General features: G+C 43.5%; 1 protein-coding gene across 1 annotated transcript in view; it reads left to right on the top strand.

The window, feature by feature from the left end:
• PHKA1 (phosphorylase kinase regulatory subunit alpha 1) overlaps positions 1–25,899 on the top strand; it is a gene marked incomplete at its 3' end in the record, with an annotated part of 280,015 nt that extends 254,116 nt beyond the window's left edge. Inside the window, exons 28-32 of the mRNA XM_081081650.1 lie at positions 13,762–13,812; positions 19,742–19,912; positions 22,456–22,509; positions 24,135–24,335; positions 25,726–25,899. Coding sequence (XP_080937776.1) covers positions 13,762–13,812; positions 19,742–19,912; positions 22,456–22,509; positions 24,135–24,335; positions 25,726–25,899 — 651 coding nt within the window. The remainder of the gene's footprint in view (positions 1–13,761; positions 13,813–19,741; positions 19,913–22,455; positions 22,510–24,134; positions 24,336–25,725) is intronic.
• Between the last annotated feature and the right edge of the window lie 945 nt (positions 25,900–26,844).

Genomic DNA, 26,844 nt, shown 5'->3' with positions numbered 1-26,844 from the left:
AAGCAAAGACAGAAGACCCAAATAAAATCAGAAATTAAAGAGGTGAAGTAACAACCCCACAGAAATACAAAGGATTGAAAAAAAATATCATGAATAACTCTATTCCAACAAACTGGACAACCTAGATGAAATGGACATATTTGTAGAAAAATATAACTTTCCAAACTCACTCAGGAAGGATAAAAAAAATCTGCATAGGCTGATAACTATGGAGGAAATTGAAACAGTAATCAAAAAACTCCCGAGAAACAAAAGCCCCGAACTGGACAGCTTCACAAGGGAATCTTACAAAACATTCAAAGAATTAAAACCTACCTCCTCAGACTACTCCAAAAAATTCAAGAGGAAGGCACACTTCCAAGCTCATTCTATGAAGCCAGCATTACTCTAATTCCAAAACCAGATAAAGATACTAGAAAGAGATAATTACAGGCCAATATCCCTGATGAACATAGTTGTTAAAATCCTCAACAAAATTCTAGCAAATCGGATCCAGCATTAAATTAGAAAGATCATACACCATGACCACGTGGGATTTATCCCAGGGATGCAAGGATGGTACAATATCTGCAAATTAATAAACATGATACATCACATAAACAGATTGAGAGAAAAATCACATAATCACATCACTTAATGAAGAAAAAGTATTTGACAAAATCCAACACCCTTTCTTGATAAACACTCTCAGCAAAGTGGGAATAGAGGGATCATAACACAACATAATAAAAGCCATATATGACAATCTTACAGCCAACGTCATATTCAATGGGAATAAAACTAACACCATTTCCCCTAAAACAGGAATAAGACAAGGATGCCCAGTTTCAGCACTGTTGTTTGACATAGTACTGGAAGTGCTAGCTATAGTGTTCAGAGAAGAAGAAGAAATAAAAGGCATCTGAATTAGAAAAAGAAGAAGTAAAACTGTCACTATTTGCTGATAACATCATATTGTACATACAAAATCCTGAAGACTCCATTAAAAAACTACTTGATTTGATAAATGTATTTGGCAATGTAGCAGGATGCAAAATTAACACCCAGATATCTATGGCAATTTTATATACCAACAATGAACTCACAGAAAGAGAAACTAAAAAAATCCCATTTACCATAGTAATAAAATATTAAGATACCTAAGAATGAACTTAACTAAGGAGGTAAAATGCCTGTACTCAGAAAACTACAGGACTTTGAAAAAAGAGATAGAGGAAGATATAAACAAGTAGAAGAATATACCGTGTTCATGGATTGGAAGAATCAACATCATCAAAATGTCCATATTACCCAAAGCAATCTACAGATTCAACACAATCCTCATTAAAATACCAACGGCATATTTCAAAGACCCAAAAAAAACTCTCCAAAATTTATATAGGATAAAAAAGACCCTGAATAACCGCAGCAATCCTAACAATAAAGAACAAAGCTGGGGGGATCACAATACCACTTATCAAGCTATATTACAAAGCCACTGTTCTCAAAACAGCATGGTACTGGCGCAAGAACAGACACATAGATCAATGGAACAGAACAGAGAAGCCAGAAATAGGCCCAAACCTGTATGCTCAATTAATATTTGACAAAGGAGGAAAGAGCATACATTGGAGTCAAGACAGCCTCTTCAATAAATGGCGTTGGGAGAATTGGACAGATATTTGCAAAAAAATGAAACTTGCCCACCAACTTACACCATACACAAAAATAAACTCAAAATGAGACAGGAAACCATAAAAATCTTAGAGGAATCCATAGGCAGCAGAATATCAGATATAGTTCATAGCAATATGTTTAGTGATACATCTCCTATGACAATGGAAATGAAATACAAAATAAACAAATGGGACCAGATCAAAATAAAAAGCTTCTTCACAGCAAAAGAAACCATCAAGAAGCACAAGAGAGACCTCTGCATGGGAGAAGATATTTGCCAATGTGACACCTGATAAGGGTTTAATCTCCAAAGTTTGTAGGGAAGTCTATACAACTTTACAAAAGGAAGATAAACAATCCAATTAAAAAAATAGGCAAAGGGCCTAAATAGACACTTCTCCCAAGTGGACATACAGAAGGCCAAGGGACATGAAAAATGCTCAAAGTCTCTAGTCATCTGAAAGATGTAAATCAAAGCAACCATGAGGTGCCATCTCACACCTGTCTGAATGGCTATCATCAACAAATCAACAAACAACAAGTGCTGGTGAGGATGAAGAGAAAAAGGAACCCTTGTGCACTGCTGGTGGGAATGCAGACTGGTGCAGCCACTGTGGAAGACAGTATGAAGTTTCCTCAAATAATTAAAAATGGAACTTCCATTTGACCCAGTAATCCCACTTCAGGGAATATATACCACCCCCCAAAAAAATAGAAACACCTATCAGAAAAAACATATGCATCCCTATGTTCATAGCAGCACAATTTACAATAGCTAAGATTGGAAACAACCTAAGTACCCATCAGCCAATGAGTGTATTAAAAAATAATGGTACGTGTACACAATGGAATACTACACTGCTATAAAAGAGAAAGAACACTTACCATTCGTAACAGCATGGATGTACCTGGAGAGCATTATGTTAAGCAAAATAAGCCAGTCAGAGAAAGGTAAGTATCACATGATCTCACTCATTTGTACAATATAATGAACAACATATTCTGGTGCACATATATAGATACAGAGACACAGAATCATTGAACAGACTGTAAAACCTCAGAGGGAAGGCAGGGGAGGATGACCTGAGTGGGGAGAGGGATAAGTGATCAACCAAATAACTTGTATGCATATAAGCATACCAATGGACACAGACAATGAGTGGGGGTGAAGGCCATGGCTGGTGGCCAGGGGCAGGCTGGGCAAGGACAATGGGGAAAAAGAGGACATATGTAATATTTTCAACAATAAAAAATAAGAAAAAGAAGTTAAGCAACTATATTTTCCTTGCCCATGTGAGAAATAGAATAAAAATTTGCTGACCTAAAAGAAAAAAGAAAGAGAGAGAGAGAGAGAGACATCAGAGAGAAAACCAGATTAGATGTGGGCCTTTTAAAAAATCTGTTGTCAAGGTATTGTTTTGAAATTAGACTTTTATCATCATCTTGAAAGAGATATATGAAAGGTGTTGTGGACACATAGAGGAAAAACACTTAAATTACTGGAAGTTGATGGGAGTCAGCAAACTTCGTATTGTAGCCTCTCACTCGTTTTTTCCTGCAGGTGAGAGTAGATGAGTTATCTACACTAATAAAAGAGCAACATGCAAATTAACCATCACTCCGCCATTCTGCTACACCCACCAGCCAATCAGGAGCGAGTATGCAAATTAACCCTACTAAGATGGTGGCAGCCACGGAGCTGGAGTGAGCAGGAGGCTTGGGTTGCCCCCAGAGATGGAGGAAGCCAAGCTTCCTGCCTGCCATGGCCAGCCCTGGGCTCCACTCAAGCTACAAAGTTTCAATTATAGAAGAAAATAAATCCCAGATGCCTGCTTCCAGCCCACCCTAGCCTCTGCTCAAGGAGGTGCTGAAAAAAAAAGAAAGAAAAAAAGGAGAGGCTAGGAGCTTGGGTCACTGGAGGTGTTGCCAGCCTGAAAACGGCCATCAGCCCCTAACCCAGGCTGTCCAGGCACCCCAGCGGGACCCCCATCCTGAAGGGGCTGCGGGAAGCCTGAAAACGGCCTTTAGCCACTCACCCAGGCAGGCCACACCTCCAATGGGTGAGGGTCCCTGCTGGGAGGCTTGGCCAGCCTGCAAACAGCCCTCAGCCCCTCACCCAGGCTAGCCAGGCACCCCAGCAGGACCCCCACCCTGATCCAGGACACCCTTCAGGGCAAACAAGCCGGCCCCCACCCGTGCACCAGGCCTCTATCCTATATAATAAAAGGGTAATATACAAATTGACCCTAACAGCAGAATGACACGCAATGACTGGTCACTATGACACACACTGACCACCAGGGGGCAGATGCTCAGTGCAGGAGCTGCCCCCTGGTGTTCAGTGCGCTCCCACAGGGAGAGCTCTGCTCAGCCACAAGCCAGGCTGATGGCTGCCAGCACAGCAGTGGTTGTGGGAGCCTCTCCCACCTCCTCAGCAGTGCTAAGGATGTCCGACTGCAGCTTAGGCCTGCTCCCCGCTGGCAGGTGGACATCCCCCGAGGGCTCCTGGGCTGCCAGAGGGATGTCTGACTGCCAGCTCTAAGTCAGCAGGTGGACATCCCCCAAGGAGTCCCAGACTGCGAGAGGGCACAGGCCGAGCTGAGGGACCCCCCGAGTGCACAAATTTTTGTGCACTGGGTCTCTAGTTGTATTATACGAAGAAATAATTAAGACAAACTTCCAAAGCTTATTTCAGGACTCTGGGAAATCATGTGATTTTATTTTTTTTATTATTTTTTTAAAATATGTTTTATTGATTTTTTTACAGAGAGGAAGGGAGAGGGATAGAGAGTTAGAAACATCAATGAGAGAGAAACATTGATCAGCTGCCTCCTGCACACTCCCTACTGGGTATGTGCCCGCATCCAAGGTACATGCCCTTGACCAGAATCGAACCTGGGACCCTTGAGTCCGCAGGCTCTGACGCTCTATCCACTGAGCCAAACCAGTTAGGGCAAATCATCTGATTTTAAAGTCCAAGTTGAGAAGGTACTAATTTGATCTTTGTAGCACTTTTTAATGAAAATCTTAAATCTAACGCTCCTGCTTTTAAAATAGATTTGTGCTAGCTTGTACTATTAAAGCACAGACTGAATAGGAGAGGCAAAATCGATTTTTTTTTTTTTTTAGGAGTCACAAACCATTTAGGAAAAGAATGAGCCAATGCTTGAAATTTACTTTGAAATAAACTTCATTTGAGTACTCTTATCAGATATCCATTTGCATTTATATTATACTAGAGGCCTGGGGCATGAAATTATGCAGGGGTGGGGTCCGGCCGGCCTGCCCTGATCAGGCGAATCATGCTGGCTCAGCTGGGCAGAGGGGCCACAGGTGGTTGGCCGGCCAGCCCAGCCCAGATCAGAGTGTGGGGGCCGATCAGGGATGGGGTCGGCCAGGTGGAGGGGCATGGAGAAGACCTACTGAGCTGGAGCTGAGCATTGGCCCCAGGCTTCCCAGGGAGGACAGCCTCAGCAAGGAAACAGAAACCACCAGATGGCTCTGCAAACAAGCCCTGAGCTCCCTTTGGCCAGGCGGACTCAGAGCTTGTGTCTCTGTGTGTATATTAGACACAGGTCAGCACTCGTCCTTGTCTGTTGGTAATATCCTTTGATCAAAAAACGTGTTCTCCTTCTTCTCTTTGGGCCCTTGCAACAAATACAGGCCAATTAGAAGACATGGGCTCCAGTGGCAGAGCCAGCCCCACAATCACCCAGAATTTAGGCCTAAGACAACTGGGTAGCGATCTCCACTGAACAGAACACACTGTTTTAGAGTCTTAATTTTCCTGTAAAGTGTGCCCAGCTGCTCCTCTTTAGCCGGGATAGACTGAACTAAGAAACCAAAGACTGAGTTTCCTTTGAGGTGGAAGCCACCAGGAGCCAGCTTGTGGCAAGGCCCCTCACAGGCAGCTACCTTCACCCCAAGCTCGGTGTGCTCTGAGCTGGTCTGTTTCTGGTGCTGCCAGGTCCTGGGCTGCTGGTTGGGCAACTGGTCCACAGGGTTTCTCTCCGCCGCCTTCCTGGCCTCCCGAGCAGTACCCTCCAGCCCAGCACGCCAGGCAGCTGTCACCAGAGCAGGGACTCAGAGAGCAAAGGAGCTGGCCTGCGCCAAGAGGGACCCACAGGTGGCCAGGCTGTGACCCCCAACCCACTTCTCAGTCTCGCTCATGTGGATTGGGCCAAAGCCTGCTGCCTGATACTGGTGCCACATGGGGAAGGTCACAGCAGGGAGAGGGGTGCCCTGACCTGCCAGCCTTGGTGAGGATCATCTTAGTGCCAAGCTGATTGAATTCATCCCACAGAGCCTTCATCTCAAGCTGCATGCTCACGCTGGCCACCTTCGTGTTCTTTACAGTCACCTTGGTGCCGCTGTACAACTAGCCTTGGGGCCGTCAGCCTCGGCAGTGGCACTTGTGGAGGCCCCTGCAGCCGGTGAATCACAGCAACTGGTCGTTCTGCTGTAAAGGTCACTGGGCTTTTATTATGTAGAGTAGAGGCCCTGCACACGAAATTCATGCACGGGTACAGTCACTAGGCTTGGCCTGTGATCAGGGCCATCTTCCCCGGCTGCCAGTAGCTGGCCCCGCTCCACCGCCACCACCCACCCCCGGTTCTCCATTCTACATGGGGCAATTAGAGCCTGCTGGTCCCAGGGAGAGACCGAGAGGTGGTCAGTGTGCCTCATAGTGACCGGTTGAGCAGTCATTCTGGTGGTTCTGCTGTTCCGTCAATTTGCATATTATTCTTTTATAGATATACTAGAGGCCCGGTGCACAAAAATTTGTGCACTGGCGGGGCGGGGGGTGTCCCTTAGCCCCACTTGTGCCCTCTCACAGTCTGGGACCCCTCAGGAGATAACGACCTGCTGGCTTAGGCCCACTCCTGGGTGGCAGAGGGCAAGCCCAATCCCTAGGTGCCTGCCCCGCAGCCCCTGGTCGGGCTCAGAGCAGGGCCAATTGGGGAGTTGGGGCACCGCCCCCTGTCATGCACAGAGCAGGGCGGATCAGGAGGTTGTGATGCCACCCTCAGTCACGCTCAGGGTAGGGCCGATTGTGGGGTTGGGGCGCCGCCCCTGTCACACTCAAGGCAGGGTCGATGGGGAGGTTGCGGCGCCACCCCCTGTCACGCACAGAGCAGGGCGGATCAGGGGGTTGTGGTGCCACCCCTGTCACATACAGAGCTGGCCGATCAGGGGGTTGGGGCACTGCCCCCTGTCACACACAGAGCAGGGCCCATCAGGGGGGTTGGAGCTCCGCACCCTGTCACACACAGAGCAGGGCCGATCAGGGTGTTGGGGAGCTCCCCACTCTCACACACAGAGCAGGGCCGATCAGGGGGTTGGGAAGCTCCCCCCTGTCATGCACAGAGCAGGGCCGATCAGGAGGTTGTGATGCCACCCTCAGTCACACTCAGGGTAGAGCCAATTGGGGGGTTGGGGTGCCGCCCCCTGTCACACTCAAGGCAGGGTCGATGGGGAGGTTGCGGCGCCACCCCCTGTCACACACAGAGCAGGGCGGATCAGGGGGTTGTGGTGCCACCCCTGTCACATACAGAGCCGGCCGATCAGGGGCTTGGGGCACTGCCCCCTGTCACGCACTGAGCAGGGCCCATCAGGGGGGTTGGGGCTCCGCACCCTGTTACACACAGAGCAGGGCCCATCAGGGGGGTTGGGGCTCCATACCCTGTCACACACAGAGCAGGGCTGATCAGGGTGTTGGGGAGCTCCCCACTGTCACGCACAGAGCAGGGCCGATCAGGGGTTTGGGGAGCTCTCCCCTGTCATGCACAGAGCAGGGCCGATCAGGGGGTTGTGATGCCACCCTCAGTCACCCTCAGGGTAGGGCCAATTGGGGGGTTGGGGCACCGCTCCCTGTCACACTCAAGGCATGGTCGATGGGGAGGTTGGGGTGCCGCCCCGTCACACACAGAGCAGGACTGATCAGGGGGTTGGGGAACTCCCCCCTATCAGGCACAGAGCAGGCCTAATCAGGGGGTTGGGACGTCGCACCCTGTCACACACAGAGCCGCAGGGCGATCAGGGGGTTGGGGAGCTCCCCCCTATCAGGCACAGAGCAGGGCTGATCAGGAGGTTGGGGTGCCTTACCCTGTCACTAACAGAGCAGGGTGGATAGGGAGGTTGTGGCCCCGCCCCCTGTCACACCACACAGAGCCGCAGGGCAATCAGGGGGTTTGGGCGCTGCCCCCTGTCAGGCTGATCCAGCGGCCAGGAGGCTTCGCAGCTCCACTGATCCCGGTGCTGGGAGGCATATTACCCTTTTACTATATAGGATAGAGGCCTGATGCATGGGTGGGGGCCGGCTGGTTTGCCCTGAAGGGTGTCCTGGATCAGGGTGGGGGTCCCGCTTTGGTGCCTGGCCAGCCTGGATGAGGCGATGATGGCTGTTTGCATGTGGTCACACCCCCTTCAGGGTGGGGGTTTCCACTGGGGTGCCTGGCCAGTCTGGGTGAGGGGCTGAGGGCCATTTTCAGGCCAGCGGGTGACTGAAGCTCCCAACTGCTCCTTTTTTCCTCTTTTTTTTTTTTATTCTTGGATTTATGGCTGTCACTGGAGCTGAGAGCCGGCTTTAGCTGTGAGACCTCGCTGCTGAAAGCAGGTTTCTGGCTTTGTTTACTTTCTGTATTTGAAACTTTGTTGCGACTCCAGCTCTGAGATCCCGGCTGACTGAAAACAGGTTTCTGGGGTTTTGTTTAGCTTCTATATTTGTAACAATGTTTCTTAGCAGCTCAGAGCCCAGCAGCGGCAGGCGGGGAACGTTGAAGTCCTCTGTCACTGAAGCAAGCAAGCCTCTTGTTCGTGTCAGTAGCCCGGCTGCTGGCCGCCATCTTGGCTGGCAGTTGATTTGCATATCGCCCTGATTAGCCAATGGGAAGGGTAGCGGACGTATGGCTAATTACCATGTTTCTCTTTTATTAGATAGGATAGACTAGTGGCCCAGTGCATGAAATCCATGCACAGAGGGAGGAGCCAGTCTGCACTCTCTCCAATCGGACTTCCCTCTTACAATCTGGGACCACTTGCTCCTAACTGCTCACCTGCCTGCCTTCCTGATCGCCCCTAACTGCCTCTGCCTGCCTGCCTGATTGCCCTTAACTGCCCTCCCCTACCAGCCTGATCTCACCCCCAACTGCCCTCCCCTGCTGGCCTGGTCTCATTCCCAACTGCCTCTGCCTGCCTGATCACCCCTAACTGCCCTTCCCTGCCAGCCTGATCTCTCCCCCAACTGCCTATCTCTGCCGGCCTGGTTGCTCCCAACTGCCCTCTCCAGCCGGCCTGATCTCGCTCCCAACTGCCCTCCCCAGCCAACCTGATCTCGCCCCCAACTGCCCTCCCCTGACAGCCTGATCTTGCTCCCAACTGCTCTCCCCTACTGGCCTGATCACTCCTAACTGCCTCTTCCTGACTGATCACCCCCAACTGCCCATCTCTGCCAGCCTGGTTGCTCCCAACTGCCCTCCCCTGCTGGCCTGATCGCCCCTAACTGCCTCTACCTCAGCCCCCACCACCATGACTTTGTCTGGAAGAAAGTCAGATGTCCAGAAGATGGCCGGTCAACCCGGTCTAATTAGCATATTACCCTTTTACTAGTATAGATAGATTATATAGGATAGGATTGCTTAAATGGGAGGGGGGAAGCCTTTTTTAGCAGGAGGAGATGCTCTTGGCAGACAAAAATACATAATCCCTATATCTGGACTGATAGCCAGCCATATGCACTATACTGCCACACCAGTCATTAAAAAATTGAACCGCTTTCTTACACCTTACACCAAACAACTGTTGCCCTTAAAACCTCTCCTCAGCCCCCACCCTAAGTTCTGCCTGCACAGTTCACCCAGATTTGGTACTGATTGGTCGGTTTCTATGCCAGTCAGCGTCAAAAGCTCCACCTCCTAGGCAGCCATTGGCTCCTCACAGTTCACCCAGTTTTGGTTCTTATTGGTTGGTTTCTATGCCAGTCAGCATCTCCAGGCCTATCTCTGGGCCTGATCAGAGAGGCGGGGCTGATTAGCAGCCTCCACGGTGGCCTGGAGAGAAACAGAGGTGCGGCTGCTGGCTAAGGCCCGAGAGAAAGAGAGAGGCAACAGCTGATCAACAGCTGCCACAGAGGCTGTGGATCAGACACTGCCTCTCTCTCCAGGCCTGATCCGCAGCCCCCTCGGTAGTCAGTGCTGGGTCGCTGCGCCCGCAGTGGCAGTCGCCACAGCAATCCAGCACTGACTGCAGGACTGACTTCTGGTGTTTGGCCAAGCCTTTGTTCAATTTAGTCGTTATGGACCCTGGGTTTTTATGTATTAGGGTGTGCTCCAATCCTTCCACTTCCAGGGAAAGGGGCAAAGGAGGGTTGATGAAAGTGATAAGGGAGGCAGCAGGGTGAACTTTTTTGGTGGGAGGGGTAGAGTTTCCTCCTGATGAGTGACTTCAAAAGACAGCAGCCTACTTCTGCTACCCTCTGTCTCCAGAGACACAATTTCTGATTGGCATTTAGCACTTCAGAGCAGTTGCAGGTACAGGACTGGGAGCGCCTTTCTGCATGCAGCTCCCTGGAGAGTCTCTTCCGGCCAAGGAAAGCTTTCTTCTAATCTTTTCTCCTGGAGCCAGGGCTGCTGGGTGGTCTGGGGCAGGAGGTTGGCATAGAGGTGGGACAGGGCAGGAAGAAGTATGGGGTAGAAGACTGGGGGTGGGTGAGGGAGAGAGTGAAATCTGTGTGTGTGTGGGGGGGGCTGGTGCAGGAGAGTTGGGGTCAGCATAGGAAGGTTTGGAAGTACTGGGGGAGTAAGAGGGACCAGCAGATGCCAGAACAGGGGAAAGGGTCTATGGAATCAGGTGGGGGTCCGTGAGGGTGAGTATAGACTAAGTCCCTTTCCCAGACCCTGCCGTCCCAGGTGGCTAGTGGGAGGGGTCCATAACAGGCACTGAGCCCCCTACACTTTGTGTCTGAGGCTTCAGAACATGTGGCCAACATACCCAGCCCCTGGCTCAGCCCACCCCCCACACCAGAGTGCTGCCATTTGGAACGCATTTGAAGACACATGGATTGTAATGCTTTTTAATTCACTCTGTTTCCCACTTGTCATTTTTTATTGAAAAGGTGGATTCTGCTGGTGTGTGTTCCATTGCGGGGGCAGCAGGAGTGTTCTCCACGGGCAGAGATCCAATGAGAGACAGAGACAAAAGGCCCAGTCAGACATGGGGAATAGTAAACAGGATCAGAGAGTGAGGAACAGGGAGAGAGATGCAGAGGGAGACAGACAGACACAGAGAACCCAGGAAGGCTAAGGGAGGGACTCAGCCCTAAGGGCAGAGCGAGTGTGCTGATAAATCCTGCTTCGGGAAGGCTGATCCCTCCACCTCCAACTAAGGCCCCTGGGGCTGAGCTTGCTCTTCTCTGCACTCTGTTCTGTTCAGCATAGACATGGCTGAACTGTCCTCAGAGAAAGGGCTGAAAGGATGTGGCGGGCAATGGATTGAGTACGCAGGACCAGGGTAGCCGAGGATTAGGGATCTGAGACCAGACAGAGAGAGGAGGACCTGGAGGTGTTCCCTCCCAGGTTCCCGCACACCTTCTGTTTTTGAGTGAAGCCCCAATCCTGAATGCCATGCCATGGCTCTGGAGAGTGGCGGCCCTGGCATGCTATGCCACCTAGGGTGAGTTCCCTAACCTCTCTGAGCCCTGGCTATGCCACCTTCAGGAGAGGAGCGCTGGTGGCTGAGGTTCGAAATGACTCTGGGGAGGGTTGGGGGTGAGGAGACAGGGGGGCGTGCCCCTAGGGGGCACGATCTAGGACACTTCAGTTTGGCGGTTACATCTGAAATCCCAGGGATTTTTGGCCTTGGCCACTGCTCCGGGCTCACATTTATGTAGGACTTGTGCAGAAAGGAGAGCTGAGCACTAGCACTTCCTTCCTTCTCAGCTGAGAACCAGTTCATCCTCCCCTTCACCGCCCTCCCCTACCACCCCTCCCCTCCTCATCTGTGCCTGTGTAGACCTTCCCAGCGGCCAGTGTAGACACACTACCGAGGACACACAAAGACATCCCTAAGCCAGCATGTGGTGGCCATGTAGACAGTTGGGCAAACACCACACAGGGTCCTGTGGACGGGCATAGAGCTTCCCGGTCTGGTGAGGGGGCTCATTCAGTGGAGCAGCTGCTCTGTGGGCACGTTCTCCCCTTGCACAACTGCCCGGCCCTGAGTCAGGGAACTGAAAGCCCGGGATACTTAGAGCTAATTACATGTGTGCAAACAGCCACAATGGAGGCCACAGGCTGGCCACCCCTCCCCAGACTTGCCCCCTGCCATCTTTCCCCAGCAAAGGAGTTTTGCTGGCATAGCTTGGACTGAGCACCTGGGGGAAGGGCACACAGGCAGAGAGCCCTCCACTTCCAGAGCGCCACCCCTCCCCTCACCCACGATTGCAGACTCCAGCACATGCTGCAGCCCTGGATGTCCCAGGATGGCTGGTCGCAACCGGGTTAGGAAGTGGACCAGAACTTGGTCCGAGCTCCCCTTGGCCTTGTGCTGAGTGGGCCCTGGTGGCATGGGCCCCAGAATTTAGGTCCTTAGGTTTTTATCATCTTGACCTCCTGAGCATTCCCCTCTCTGCAAAGATTTGAGACAGCTCTCCTTGTATCCTGTCACTGGGAGTGCCTGCCTGCCTGATCGCCCCTAACCACTCTGCCTGCCTGCCTGATCGCCCCTAACCGCCTCTGCCTCAACCCCTGCTGCTGCAGCTTCATCTGGAAGGTCGTCTGAAAGGATGTCCGGAATGACGTCTGGAAAGTTATTCGGCTGTCTGGTCTAATTATCATATTATGTTTTTATTATTATAGATAGAGGCCTGGTGCATGGGTGGGGTCGGGCTGGCCCACTCTGATGGGGCCCAATCAGGGTGGGGATGCCTGTTGGGTGGTGGGGCCGGCTGGGGGAGGGGCCGTGGGAAGTTTGCCAGCTGGCCCCACCCCCAATCGTGGTGGGGGGCCCACTGGGCAATGGGGGCTGGCTGGGTTGAGAGGCTGCGGGAAGTTTGCCCGCAGGTCCCTCCCCCAATTGGGGTTGCGGGGGATGGGGGGTAGCCTGCTGGGGGGCAGGACCGGCCAGGGCAAGGGGCAGTGAGCAATTTGCCAGAAGGCCCCGCCCCCAATCAGGGTGAGGGGGGCACTGGGGGGCGGGGCCGACAGGGGCAAGGGGCCACAGGTGGTTTGCCAGCCAGCCCCTCCTCAGATCCAGGTGGGGGGGGGGGGGCTGCTGAGGGGCAGGGCTGGTCAGGCGGCGCTGTGGTTGTTCGTTCTGGTTGTTCCACCATTCAGGCGCTGGGCTTTAATTATATAGGATAAGAGTAAGAACACTTATCAGATAGTCTTTCACATTTATATTATGCAGTGGAGTAAGAATGGGCCTTGTGATAGAAAAATGTTCACTTTACAGGTTTCCCCCCCCCCCCCAGATAAATTGTGTAATTTGAACATTTTTTCTATCTGAAAAGTGGAAGAGCTACATTTCATACTGAAGAGTTAAACTGACATTGTTGGTAAACAATTCTAGTTTTGGTTGAAAGTGATGGGCTAAACACTTTATAGTTGTTTACAGTCCCACGGTATTACTTACAAGTCCATTATATATTTAGAACTTGAAGTCTATCTTCCCAGCTAGATTAATATACCCAGCTATATCCTTTAATTTTTTTAATGCAGTCATTACCTATAGGATTTCAATAAAGCCAAAATCATTACAACTTTATTTTAGACTATGGGGAACCATAAATTTTCATTATTTTCTTATTTCTAAATATTGATTTCTATCATCACCTGCCTATCCAGTATTTTGTATTATTCTAAGCCATTTTCTCTACCACTCGCCAATTCTCTCTTTTCTTGTGGAAAAATATTTTTCAGGAAGTTCTCTTTGTTTTACTCTTTAATATGACTTCTAGAGTAAGGCAATTTCATCAGCTTTTAAATGATAACATGCTGGCTAGTTACTTGAATAGTTTGTAATTTTACTCTACTAATAACTTAAAAATGCAAATAATGGGTGCTTTGCCTCATGTCTTCTAAAATTGTATTTTCTCAAATTTTTTTATAGTCCAACGGTAGTCACACCCTGGGTATAGATTTGATGTCACCGTCTTTTCTGGTAAGGGCTGTTATCTTGTATTATATACCATTCACGAGTTCTTTGAATATACTGTCATGTAAATTGTGACATATATTGATTGATTGAAAAGAAAAACAAAATTAATGAAGAACTAAAATAAATATAAATCAAGTTTATATATGAAGGTGAAATCTTTCCATTTCTTTCCCAAAAAGGCAAGAAAGGGAGTTCTGAAAACAAATCCAATTTTAAAAGTATTTGTTAAGTAGCTGTTCGTTCATTTATTCTTCAACTTATAATTAATTGCACGTCTACTATGCATCAGGCAGTGTATTAGACAGCATCAGTGTTCCCTGGGAACTTGTTAGAAATGTAAAATCTTGTTCTCCACCCTAGACCTAGGATGAGGCCCAGTAGTCTGTGTTTTAATCATCTTTCTAGGTGATTCTGATGCACTTTTCATTTTGAAAACTACTGGGATGGCTATTCTGATTATTGATTCATCTAGTAAATATTAAATGAGTGCCAAATGTCATGCCATGCACTGGAAATATAGTAGTAAAATTTTCTTGGTTTAAATCAGTGATTCATACTGGCCTATAATTTCAGAAGCAAGCAAACAAAAAAAATGGAAAAAACTATTGGAAACAATTTTGATATTTCTATTGACCTTAACCAAATACCCTATAATGAATTAGTACAGTAAGATTTGGCCAACTCTGTCATATGCACATTAATAAAGGAGGACAGAGACATAGAGGTGAAGTTACTCTAAAAACTCAAAACTGCTGCTATTCGGTTTTAGGAATAGTCTGAATACCCTTTGTGGGTTGACCCCACTATCAGCAGCCTAGGATCCTGATGGTAGAGACAAAGACAATGACGATAAATCAAATGGCAGATCATCTACTTAGTACATTAGTGTGATAGTCACTGGCCAATACAAATCTCTGGAAGCACTTTTCTGTTTTACTTAGCAGTGGTTGGTGATATAAGCATTTAGCCCAAATTAAAATGTGGGATTTTTTCTCAGAAAATATTTCTATTATTTTTTCTATTTTATGTTTATTTCTGAATCTAAACTGTTAAAGAACCACTTTCCCCAACATATTTACTTAAAGTTTTTCGAAGTTCATTATGTTGCAGCATGGGTCAGTACTTCCTCATTTGATGGACAACTGGATTGTTTCTGGTTTTGGCTATTAGGAGTAATGCTACTATGAACCTTATGTACAAGTTTTTGTGTAGGCATATGTATTCATTTATCTTGCAAATATACCTAGGAGCAGAAGTGCTAAGTTATTTGGTAAGTAACTTGGTTAGCATTCTGAGGAATTGGTGGACTGTTTTGCAAAGTAGCTGTACCATTTTACATTTCCACCAGCAATGTTTGAGGGTTCCAATTTCTTCATATCCTCACCAACCCTTGTTATTTTTTGTCTTTTTTATTCTAGCCATTTTAGGGGGTGTCAAGTAGTATCTCATTGTGGTTTTGATTTGCATTTCCCAGATGGTTTATGATATTGATTATCTATTCGTGTGCCTATTGGCTATTTATCTTCTTTGGAGAAATTTCTACTCAGATTATTTTCCAATTTGTTAATTGGGCTGTTTGACTTTTTATTGTTGAATTATAAAGGTTCTTTATATATTCTGGATATAAATCCCTATCAGATATGTGATTGGAAAATATTTTCTTCTCTTCTATGGGTTGTCTTTTCACTTTAATTTCTTTTTCCCCCTCTAGAGAATATCAACCACTGAGTTACTTTCTTGATAGTGTCATTTGAAGAACAGAAGTTTTTAATTTTGATGAAATCCAATTTACCTACTTTTTCTTTTAGTGTCATATCTAAGAAGGCTTTGCTAAACCCAAGGTCACAAAGATTTATTCCTACTTTTTGTTTTAAGAGTGTTATAGTTTTAGCTCTTAAAATTATGTCTATAATTATGTTAAGGATCTCCAAGACCATCCCCAGATTTTATGATTCACTAAGAGGACTTACAGGACTAGCATATGGTCATAATCACAACTAAGATTTATTACAGCAAAGGTATACAAAGCAAAATCAGCAAAGGAAAAGGTGAATTGGACAAAATCCAAGGGGAAAAGGCACCAGTTTCCAGAGTACTCTCCCAGTAGAGTCACACAGGATGTGCTTAATTACCCCAGCAAATGAATTGTGACAACATGTGTGAAATATTGCCAACCAGAGAAGCTCATTAAAGACTCAGAACCCAGGATTTTACTGGGGGCTGCTCGCATAAACAGCTTCTGTCTGGCACATACCAAAACTCCAGACTCCCAAAGGAAAACCAAGTGTTCAACAGAAAACATAGTGTTTGAACAAACAGTTTAGGTACAGTAAACCACCGTTACTAATTCTGGGAGTGTTGGGAGCCCTCCCCAAATCCAGGTTTCCAAACTCCAGCCAGGGGTCAATCTTATAAACAGGACTTTCCAAAAATAGCACTTCTGGCTTGCTATGGTAATTCTTTTCTGCACAATAACCCATTTAGACTTAAATTATTTTGTATGATGTGAGGTAGGGGTTCAACTTAATTCTTTTGCATGTAAATACAGTGGGGCCTTGACTTACGAGTGTCCCGACTAACGAGTTTTTTGAGGTACCAACTGTCTCTCGAGGATTTTTTGCATTGAGTTGATAGAGTAATTTGAGTTAACGAGCTCCTTAACGAGCTCGGTCTCAGAACGAATTAAACTCGTAAGTCAAAGCCCCACTGTATTGTTTTTCCAGCACCATTTCTTTTTTTTTTCTTTCTTTGTTAAGGTATTACATATGTGTCCTTATTCCCCCATTGTCCCCCCCACCCCCGCTCACGCCCTCACCCCCCTGGTCTCCGTGTTCATTGGTTAGGTTTATATGCATGCATACAAATCCTTTGGTTGATCTCTCACCCTTACCCCCACCCTCCCCTACCTTCCCTCTGAGGTTTGAGCATCTGATCGCTGCTTCTCTGTCTCTGGATCTGTTTTTGTTCATCACTTTATGTTGTTCATTATATTCCACAAATGAGTGAGATCATGTGATAATTATCTTTCTCTGACTGACATATTTCGCTTAGCATAATATTCTCCAGGACCATTCATGCTGTTGCAAATGGTAGGAGTTCCTTTTTACAGCAGCGTAGTATTCCATTGTCCAGCACCATTTCCTGAAAAAAGCTATCTTTACCTCCATTTAATTTTCTTGGCACCCTTGTTGAAAAATAATTGACAAAAATATAATGGTTTATTTCTGAATTCCCAATTCTGTTTCATTGATCTACATGCCTAGACCATGCCTGCATGACAATATCTTGATTATTGTAGCTTTGTAGTAAGTTTTTAAATTAGAAGTTATAAATCCTCCAACTTTGGTCTTCTTTTTAAAGATTGTATTAACTATCATGGATCCCTTGAATTTTTTTTTGTTTATGTGTTTGTTTTTTTAAACTTTACTTTAATTGTTGATACTATTCCAGATGTGTTCCCGCCCCCCCCCCCCCCATAAGCTTATTAGTTTCTGCAAATAATCGAGTTAGGATTTTGATAAAAATTGTATTCAGCCGAAACCGGTTTGGCTCAGTGGACAGAGCGTCGGCCTGCGGACTGAAAGGTCCCAGGTTCAATTCCGGTCAAGGGCATGTATCTGGGTTGCGGGCACATCCCCAGTGGGAGATGTACAGGAGGCAGCTGATCGATGTTTCTCTCTCATCAGTGTCTCTAGCTCTCTATCCCTCTCCCTTCCTCTCTGTAAAAAAAAAATCAATAAAATATATTTTTTAAAAAATTGTATTCAATCTGTAGATAAATTTTGAGAGTATTGCTGTCTTAACAATGGACATGGGATGTTTTTTCCATTTATTAAGGTCTTTAATTTCTTTCAACACGTTTTGTTTTCAGAGTATATGTTCTACACATGTTTTGTTAAATTTATTCCTAAATATTTTCTTCTTTTTGATGCTATTTTAAATAGAATTGTTTTTTATTTCATTTTCAGATTGATGATTGTTAGTTTAGAAATATGATCGATTTTAATATTTTATTATTTAATTTATTATTTTTAATTAAAAATTTTTAATGTTGACATTAGTGCAGGAGTCCCCCTTCCTCCTCTTTGTAGAGTAATCTTCTATCATGTAACTTTTCTGAACTTATTTATTAGTTCTCATTGTTTTTTAAGTGAGTTTTTTATATATAAGATAATTTCTTCTGTAAATAGAGTAGTTTTACTTCTTCCTATCTACTCTGGATGACCTTTATTTCTTGTATTGCTTAATAGCCCTGGCTAGAACCTCCAGTGCAATATTGAATAAAAGTTGCAAGAGTGAACATCTTTGTCATGTTTTGATCTTAGGAGGGAAAACAGTCCATCTCCAACCATTCACTATGTCAGATGTGGATGCCGTTTATTAGATTGAAGAGGTCCCCCTCTGTTTCTAGTTTGTTGAGTGTTTTTATCATAAAAGGGTGTTAAGATTTTATTAAATGCTTTTTCTTACTCTATTAGGATGATGTGGTTTTTATCCTTTATTCTTATTCTATTAATATAATGTATTACATTAATTGATGTCTGGATGTTAAAACAACCTTGAATTCCTGGAATAAATTCTACTTCATCAATGGTGCATAATTCTGTTTATAAGTTGCTGAATTTGGTTTGCTAGTGTTTTGTTGAGGATTTTTATATGTGTGTTCATAAGGGATATTGATCTGTAGTTTTCTTGTAATGTTTTTGTCTGGTTTTGGTAAAAAGGTAATATGGGCCTCATAGAATAAGTTAGGAAGTTCCCTTCTCTTCTCCTTTTGGAGGAGTCTGTGAAAAGCTGGTGGTAGAATTAACCAGTGAAGCCATCTGTGCCTGGGCTTTTCCTGTGTGGGAAGTTTTGTAATTACTTATTTTATCTCTTTGTTATAGATCTATTCAGATTTCTGTTTCTCCTTGAGTCCATTGGGTAATTTGTATCTTTCTAGGAACTTGTCCATTTCATCTAAGTTATGTAATTTGCTGACAAATGGCTGCTGATGCTATATCCTTATAATCATTTTTATTTTTTTAAGCTTGGAAGTGATGTTCCTTCTCTATCCTGATTTTAATACATTGAATCTCTCTTTTAAAAAATTTTTTGGTCTGTCTAGCAAAAGATTTGTCAATTTTGTTGATATTTATTTTCCAAGAAACATTTTGGTTTCACTGATTTTCTCTATTTTTCTCTTTCCTATTTTACTTATTTATGCTAGTTTATTATTGTCTTTCTTCTCCTTGCTTTCTGTTTAGTTTGCTTTTCTTTTTTTCTTGTCTTAAGGTAGAAGGATTGGTTCTTAATTTGAGAGCTTGTTAAAAAAAACCACAAGCACTCATAAGTTTCTCTTTGAGCACTGTTTAGCTGCATCTAGTAGGTTTTGGTATGTTGTATTTCAATTTTCATTCATCTTAGAGTGTTTCCTAATAGTCCTTGTGATTTATTTCTTAACCTACTAGTTATATAGAGGTGTATCTTCAAATTTCCACATATTTATAAATTTCCTTCCCAAATTTCCTTCTGTTATTGGTTTCTAATTTGATGTCATTGTAGTCAGAGAACATACTTCCTCTGGTTTAAATTCTTTTAAATTGATTGAGGCTGTGTTACAGTTAATGAATGTAGCAAACTAAGCTGTAGACCAGTCGGAGGTTTAACAAATAACCAGGGAAAGAGATAGCTAAAATCCTTTCATATATTAGCATTTGTATAGCTCTTGTTATATATAACTAAATTGCTTTCTAAAAGTGTTATACCAGTTACATTGCTGTTAGCTACTCATAAGTCTACTAACTTCACTGTAACCTCTTTATCTTGGGTGTTACATTTAATATTGGTTTATAATTCTGCAGAGTGTTTATTGTTCACTGTGTTATAATGCTTTATCAGAGGAACAGAGATAACTTTTGATTTATATTCTTTCCTCGTCTTTACTCCCAAGTCACCTGGAACCTCTGTGACTCCAAGTAGTGGCTCCTTTTCTAGTGCATATGATCAACAGACACTTAAAGATAATCGTCAAGGTCAATGGCAACGTCGAAGACGGTTGGATGGAGCACTGAACAGAGTCCCAGTTGGATTTTATCAAAAAGTATGGAAAGTTTTACAGAAGGTGAGCATAACACTTTTCAGGTGTCTCTTTATTTTCCCCCTTGAGTTCCTCATTCTCCTTGGCTGAGATATGACATGACTGTGACATCACAGCAATTATATAGACGTGAAATGCTACACGATGAAACCTAGAACAAAACATATAAATGAAAGAGTTGATTTGTTATTTTGACAGTATTGATAATTTAGTCTCTTTACACTGGTGTTGTTTATAAATTAGATTTAAAAAATCATCACTTCTGCTTTTGTCCACAATTGGACATTATAGGACATTGTAATACATTTGCTGCTAATCAAATGAATTTGTAACAGTGTGCTGTTAATAACTAAATGTCACTATAGTAAAATAACTGCGGCATCTGAAGAGTTAATATAAAAAACTCTTACCTGTATTTTTTCTTGGATGAAAACTACTAAATAAATGCAAAGTCATAATGATATTAATATTCCAAAGACGTTGTTGGCATGACCAATTTTGTTTTTCTTTTAAAGGCTTAGTTTGCCAAAGACATTTAAGGGTTCATCATATCATTATGTTTATGACAGTTTTAGAGAGCCAGGAAGATCATTGTACTCATTCATAGGCCTCATTCATAATCTCTTAGGTGCCACTTTTTGCTTCATTGCCTTTGGCAAGAACCTGAAGAATACTTCATCCAGGACTTCAGAACCATTAGTTGAATTTTTCCCCTTAGCACATTAATATTCTTCCAGGGACAGAATCATGTGATCTTTTGGAAAGGTGGAAGTTGAGTCCTTACGCTATGCCCTGCAATCTTCCTTTCAAATAGTACCTGAAATTGCTTTCCTTCCATCTAACTTCTTGAGAACAGGGGTGACAGATTTGTACTTTATCTCTTCATTTACATCTGGCTTATAAAAATTTAATTTCACAGACACGTAGTAGGCACTGTTCTACCCCAAATACCATAGAAGATATCTGTTCTTGTCACTACGGAGTTTAATCCATAGTTATCTTAATTAGCAGCTATAATGCAAGGCCAAAATACGTTATGATAAAAGTGTAGAACTATGAGGCTGTGAGAATACAAGAGAAGAAAATTTGAAATCTGACAGAGGGAGATTGGGTATTTTGTGGTGGGATGAACACCTGGACTTGGAATCCTGATCTAAGAGAAAAAACAAATGCCCCCTGTTTTTTTCATTCCATTCTTTTCAGGCTATAAATGTAACATAATCACAGTGCACATGTGCCTGAAGGCTAGTAATTCTCTGTACAAAGACTGTTCAATTTGATTTATGGAACATAGAAGTGTCTGGTAGACTCACTAAATCTATTGGATTGAAATCTTTATCTGTGGTGTAATATATAATGTTTTGATTGATTCAAAATCTAAAATGGCAAGTCATTAGTTCTTATTGGCTTTTAGTAATTGAGTTGATGGTTAGGAAGAAGATAAAATATCATTCATTCCTATAGTATGTCCTAAGCACCTGCTGTGCACTAGGCAGTGCCCTAGGTGCTGGCAGTGATACAGCAAAGAGCAAAACAGACAAAAATCCCTGACCTTATGGAATTTATGTTCTACTAAAGAGAGACAAACAATAAATAAATAAAAAACATAGCAAATAAGTAATTATATACAGTGTTAAAAGATGACAAGTACTACAGCCTGTGGACTGACTGGTCCTGGGTTCGATTCTGGTCAAGGGCACGTACCTAGGTTGCAGGCTCGATTCCTGGGTCTGGTCAGGGCACATGCAGGAGGCAACCAATCGATGTGTCTCTCTCACATCAATGTTTCTCGCTCTTTGTCTCTTCCCCTCCCTTCTACTCTCTCTAAAAATCAATGGAAAAATATCCTCAGGTGAGGATTACCAAAAAATAAAATCACAAGTACTATAGAAGAAGTAGAGCAGGAGTGTTGATGGGGGATGTTTAACTAGAAAATGAACTGTATATGTCCAATAAATTTATATCTTGAGTTTTTTCTTCAGCCTAAAAATCTTTCTGAAAGCCTATTTGTGTTGGCTCTGGGATTGAGTATGGTATCCTCCCATGTAGTCTCTGAATCTTTGGGGCCAGTTGGTTGCCAAAGGTATACCTTCCCTACCCCTTCCACTCCCCTAAGTAGAGCATGAACCTTAGGTCTCCTATAGTTGAACCCTGTTTCTTGCCACATAGTAATCACAACCCCTTGGCAAGGACACTTAAGCTGCAGGGCCTCTCACTGGCCTGTGATTACTTAGCACAGGGGTGGGCAAACTTTTTGACTTGAGGGCCACAGTGGGTTCTTAAACTGGACCGGAGGGCCAGAACAAAAGCATGGATGGAGTGTTTGTGTGAACTAATATAAATTCAAAGTAAACATCATTACATAAAAGGGTACGGTCTTTTTTTTTTTTTTTTTTTTTTAGTTTTATTCATTTCAAACAGGCTGGATCCGGCCTGCTGGCCGTAGCTTGCCCACGGCTGACTTAGCATCTCCCCTGTGAAGCACACTTAAAAATATTAGGTATTTCCTTACAGCCTCCCAGTTGTGAGCATATCCTTATTGACAACATGTTTTTGCTGTTTCACAGTGTCATGGACTTTCAGTGGAAGGTTTTGTTCTACCTTCTTCAACCACTAGAGAGGTAAGATTCTGTTTCATTCACATTTATGTGATTGATAGCTTGCCTGACTAAAGTATTTCAGTGATCATTTTTCAGAATAACAGATCTGTGCTTTTATAAATCAACTGAACATGAAACTTGAAGAAAGGAGAGAATGTTTTTAACAACTAGATCAAGAATATTAAAATAATTAGGTATTATGTTAGTTATATAAGGCAGCTTCTTTTAATGATTAATTAGGCTGATTTATATGAGTGTTGCCAGAGTTGGAGGGCAGGCAAGATAAAAACCTAAGAATGAATGACTTCTCATGCCCCCATTTTTCTTAGTCCCACCATTCCGTGGTAGGATGCTTGTAGGCTATTAGATCATAAACCAGTGTCCTTAGCTCTAACTATATGTCACAACAACCTGAGCTCTCATCTCCAATTTAGTGGATTATAGTTTCCATGGATGGAGCTTGAGCATCTGTACTTTGTTTGTTTGTTTTTGAGCATCTGCACTTTTAAAAAATCCTTAGAATGGCTCTGATATATAACTGTGGTTGGAAAACATTGCCATGAAACACAGACATAGATTATCAGCTGGTTTCACATTTTCCTTTTCACCCAATATGGAAAATTTAAAGAAATAGTTTGTATTTGAAATCAACAAACAGGTTAGAATTAGCAAGCTAGAGATAGTAAATTAGACAGTAGAAAATTCTCAAAAACACTAGAATTGTTACAGATAATGCCTGGAGAGGCAGGTACAGAAAGTTGATGCTATGCTTCAAGGCTTTACTCTTGCCTAGAGGCCTTTCCTGTAATAAAGAACAGTGTCCTCTTTGTTTTTTCTCTGCCTTTAAGCAAGATTGAAATGTTAATAGAATTAATAATAATACATAACTGAATGGTAACTTTAAGAGTCTCCAAAGTACCTTCACACATTCTTTAATTTTATCTTCAACAAAACTATATGAGATAGCTAAGGAAGAGATTGTAGTAGAACTAGTAACTGACAAAGAGAGGACCTGAATCAAGGTTTTTAGATCCCAAATCTGCGTTGCCACCCTAAACTGTATATTCAATACAATTTTGCCAAAAATTATTCCTCAATCCCCTTCATGCTAAATAAACTTTATATTTCTTCATGCCCATTTTAACCTGACAGTATATTCATGATTGACATAACTCCAGTCATCATATATATGTATGATTTTAAGTTCTATTTATTTTTTTCATTTATCCGCAGTCATTATATTTACTTTTAAATGACTATAAAAGTGCATGAAGTTGCTATACCATGATATGCCATTATTTACACAACCATTCCCATGTTTAGCTTACTTCTGGTTTTACGCTTGTGACTAATGCTGCTTTAAGCACTCTTGTACATAGGGTTTGTTTGTTTTTTCCCCTTTTGAGTTATTTTGTTAGGATAAACTCCCAGAAATAGGATTGGGGTTAAAGGGCATCAATACTTTTACGACTCATTAGGCAATGCCAGACTGCCTTTCAAAAAAGATTGAACCAATTTACTTAATTACTTTAAAGATACTGAAGCAGTGCTCTTGGATATTGTGTTTTTACTGCCTTTCAGAATAGATGACTAATGTCTCCTGATGATTGGTCCTTCAGAAGTGATTTTCTTTTTCTCTATCACAGATGACTCCAGGCGAGATTAAATTCTCTGTTCATGTGGAGTCTGTCCTAAATCGTGTGCCTCAGCCAGAATACCGCCAGCTTCTGGTTGAAGCCATTCTTGTCCTCACCATGATGGCAGATATTGAAATTCATAGTATTGGAAGCATTATTGCTGTGGAAAAAATAGTGCATATTGCCAATGACTTGTTCCTTCAAGAACAGGTAACCGGTTGTTTTCTCAAAAGGGAATGTCTGGCACTAATCTGAATGCATTGAGAACTCTTCCTGAAGCCAAGGTCATTTTCTTGTGCCCTATACCTCATCGCTCTTTTCAGGGTCCCTTTTGTGATGGCTCTGAACTGATTGCAAAGGAAGTAGGCTGCGAGATGACCTGCCTTTCACCATGTGTTATATGCCTGTTAGATTGTAAAGTTGCCTGGAACTCAGGAGACTTTTATGCTTTTCATTGTATTTCAAACTTTTTATTATACTACTTTTTGTTGTGATAAGAACTTAATGAGAGACTATTGGGTGTCATACCCTTTCTGAAGTATTAAGGAAAAGAGAATATTGTATTTTAGTTTTGGTTTGGTTTTGCTTTTGATGCTTACCTATAGGAAAATATTAAAGTGAACCTTTTAATTCTACATTTTTTCTTAATAAATTTTCTTCCAGGAAATTAACCATATCTTAAAAATGTAAACTATTTATTGAAAGGTTTCCAAATGTTTCCTAGATCTAGTGTAGGAACACATAAGGTGATGGACTTGCACTGTTGTCCATAGGAAAATGTCTAAGACATTGACAGATGTTTTATTCTCTTAGGGACTGTGGGTGGATGCAAAAAAGTAAAAGTATCTGGGATTTTCTAGGACAATCCTGATTTTAAATATTCTGGGTTGCAGTCAGTTTGTGAATCAGAAATGCGATGCCTTTTAGACATAGACTCGAGCTTAGAAAGCTTATAGTATACCTGAATTAAGTCAACTTAGAAAGAAATAATGATCAAATGCAAGATAACATAATACACAGCTGAAATCAGTAGTATTAGAATGGTTCAGACTAAAGTCCCTCTAGGGCAGTGGTCGGCAAACTCATTAGTCAACAGAGCCAAATATCAACAGTACAATGATTGAAATTTCTTTTGAGCGCCAAATTTTTTAAGCTTAAACTATATAGGTAGGTACATTGGTATTAACTTAATTAGGGTACTCCTAAGGTTTAGGAAGAGCCACACTCACGGAGCCAAAGAGCCGCGTGTGGCTCGCGAGCTGCAGTTTGCTGACCACGGCAGGGTGATTTGTAAGTATTAACATTTGAATTTTAATAGGCATAACTCATTTAATTATCAATGTTATTTAACTTTCAAATATTCTAAATAATTAATACTTTAAATATAATACATATGAGTTTTTGATCTAGTGAAAAAATGCATGTATACTATATATTCCCTGCTTTGTGCATCACCCTGATCCCTTCCTGGCTAAACAGGCTAAGATCCAACTAGTTGGTGATGGGGAGGAGGCTCTGAGTTACCCTGATCAGACTTTAATTAGTAGGATTAGTAATTTTTCCTTTCCCCTGTGTTCTCCCACCCTTAAAAACCAAACAGAAAACCCTCGGCGCAGATGATATCATGTTGGCAAAGGATCCTGCATCTGGCATCTGTACTCTTCTGTACGACAGTGCACCCAGTGGCAGGTTTGGCACCATGACCTACCTCTCCAAGGCAGCCGCCACCTACGTGCAGGAGTTCCTGCCCCACAGCATATGTGCCATGCAATGAGGCCTTTGGGCCCTGGCTACTAGGAGCCTTTTGCCAGCTGGTTCCTGCCTCTGCTGATTGTGCATGGAACTGAACTGTGATGGCCTGATCACTCCCACCCTGCCACAAGAAGAGTGAACTTTTCTGACATACTAATTGCTTTAGAAGAAGTGAACCCTTGCTCACCCAGGCTCTTCATTGTGGGCCTTAATTCTTTCATGGGTCACAAAAGTATGCATGTGTTTTTATTCTCTAGACCTGTTACACACTTAGTATTCTAACTGCTATTTAGGGAGCAGGTATTAATAACGTATTCTTCAAGTTTGGTTTTCCTATGTGTGGTTTCCTTGTGTGAATGAGTGGTGGGTACTTTGAGACATTATTTCAAGTGAGTAAAGCCTAAATTGTTGCATTTGATGCTGCTATGAATTGCAAATATTTGTTCTAAGTGCCTTTTCTTGGAAAAAGAGGGTAGCAGATTATAGTTTCCTTCTTTACTCTCATGTTGCCTCACACTGAGTGATATTCTCCCTCCTGTGTAGAATTATTGTTTCTGCTTTTGCCTTTTCTGTATCCGCACACATGATTTCTAGTCTCCCTTTGGTGAAATGTCAAAAACTGAAAGTCTAGTATATAAAGTTCAGGATTTGTGCATTAACACTTAAAGCCACTTTTGTGAAGATTGCTAGGACTCAGATATGTATTTGTAGTAGAAAATGCAGAATAACCCAGAGAAATGAAGCCAGGAGCCCAATTCCAGAGAGGATAGGGGGCAGAAGAAAAGATGCCTAGGTGGTATATTATGTCTAGGAAACAAAGAGAGAATCAGAGGTGGCTCCATGCCCTGAAGAGAGCCTTGTGCACCTACTCCTGGCCTCTAAAGATAGGGCTGGCACACAACACAGAGAGTAATTGGCAACCAGGAATTAGCAGTCCAGTCTCTGGATGCTTTCCTGAGCACTCTTT

This window comes from Myotis nattereri (assembly GCF_964212035.1).
Source record: "Myotis nattereri genome assembly, chromosome: X".
Taxonomy (NCBI): domain Eukaryota; kingdom Metazoa; phylum Chordata; class Mammalia; order Chiroptera; family Vespertilionidae; genus Myotis; species Myotis nattereri.
The sequence above is the reverse complement of the archived record's forward strand: the minus strand, read 5'-3'. Positions and strand labels throughout refer to the sequence as shown.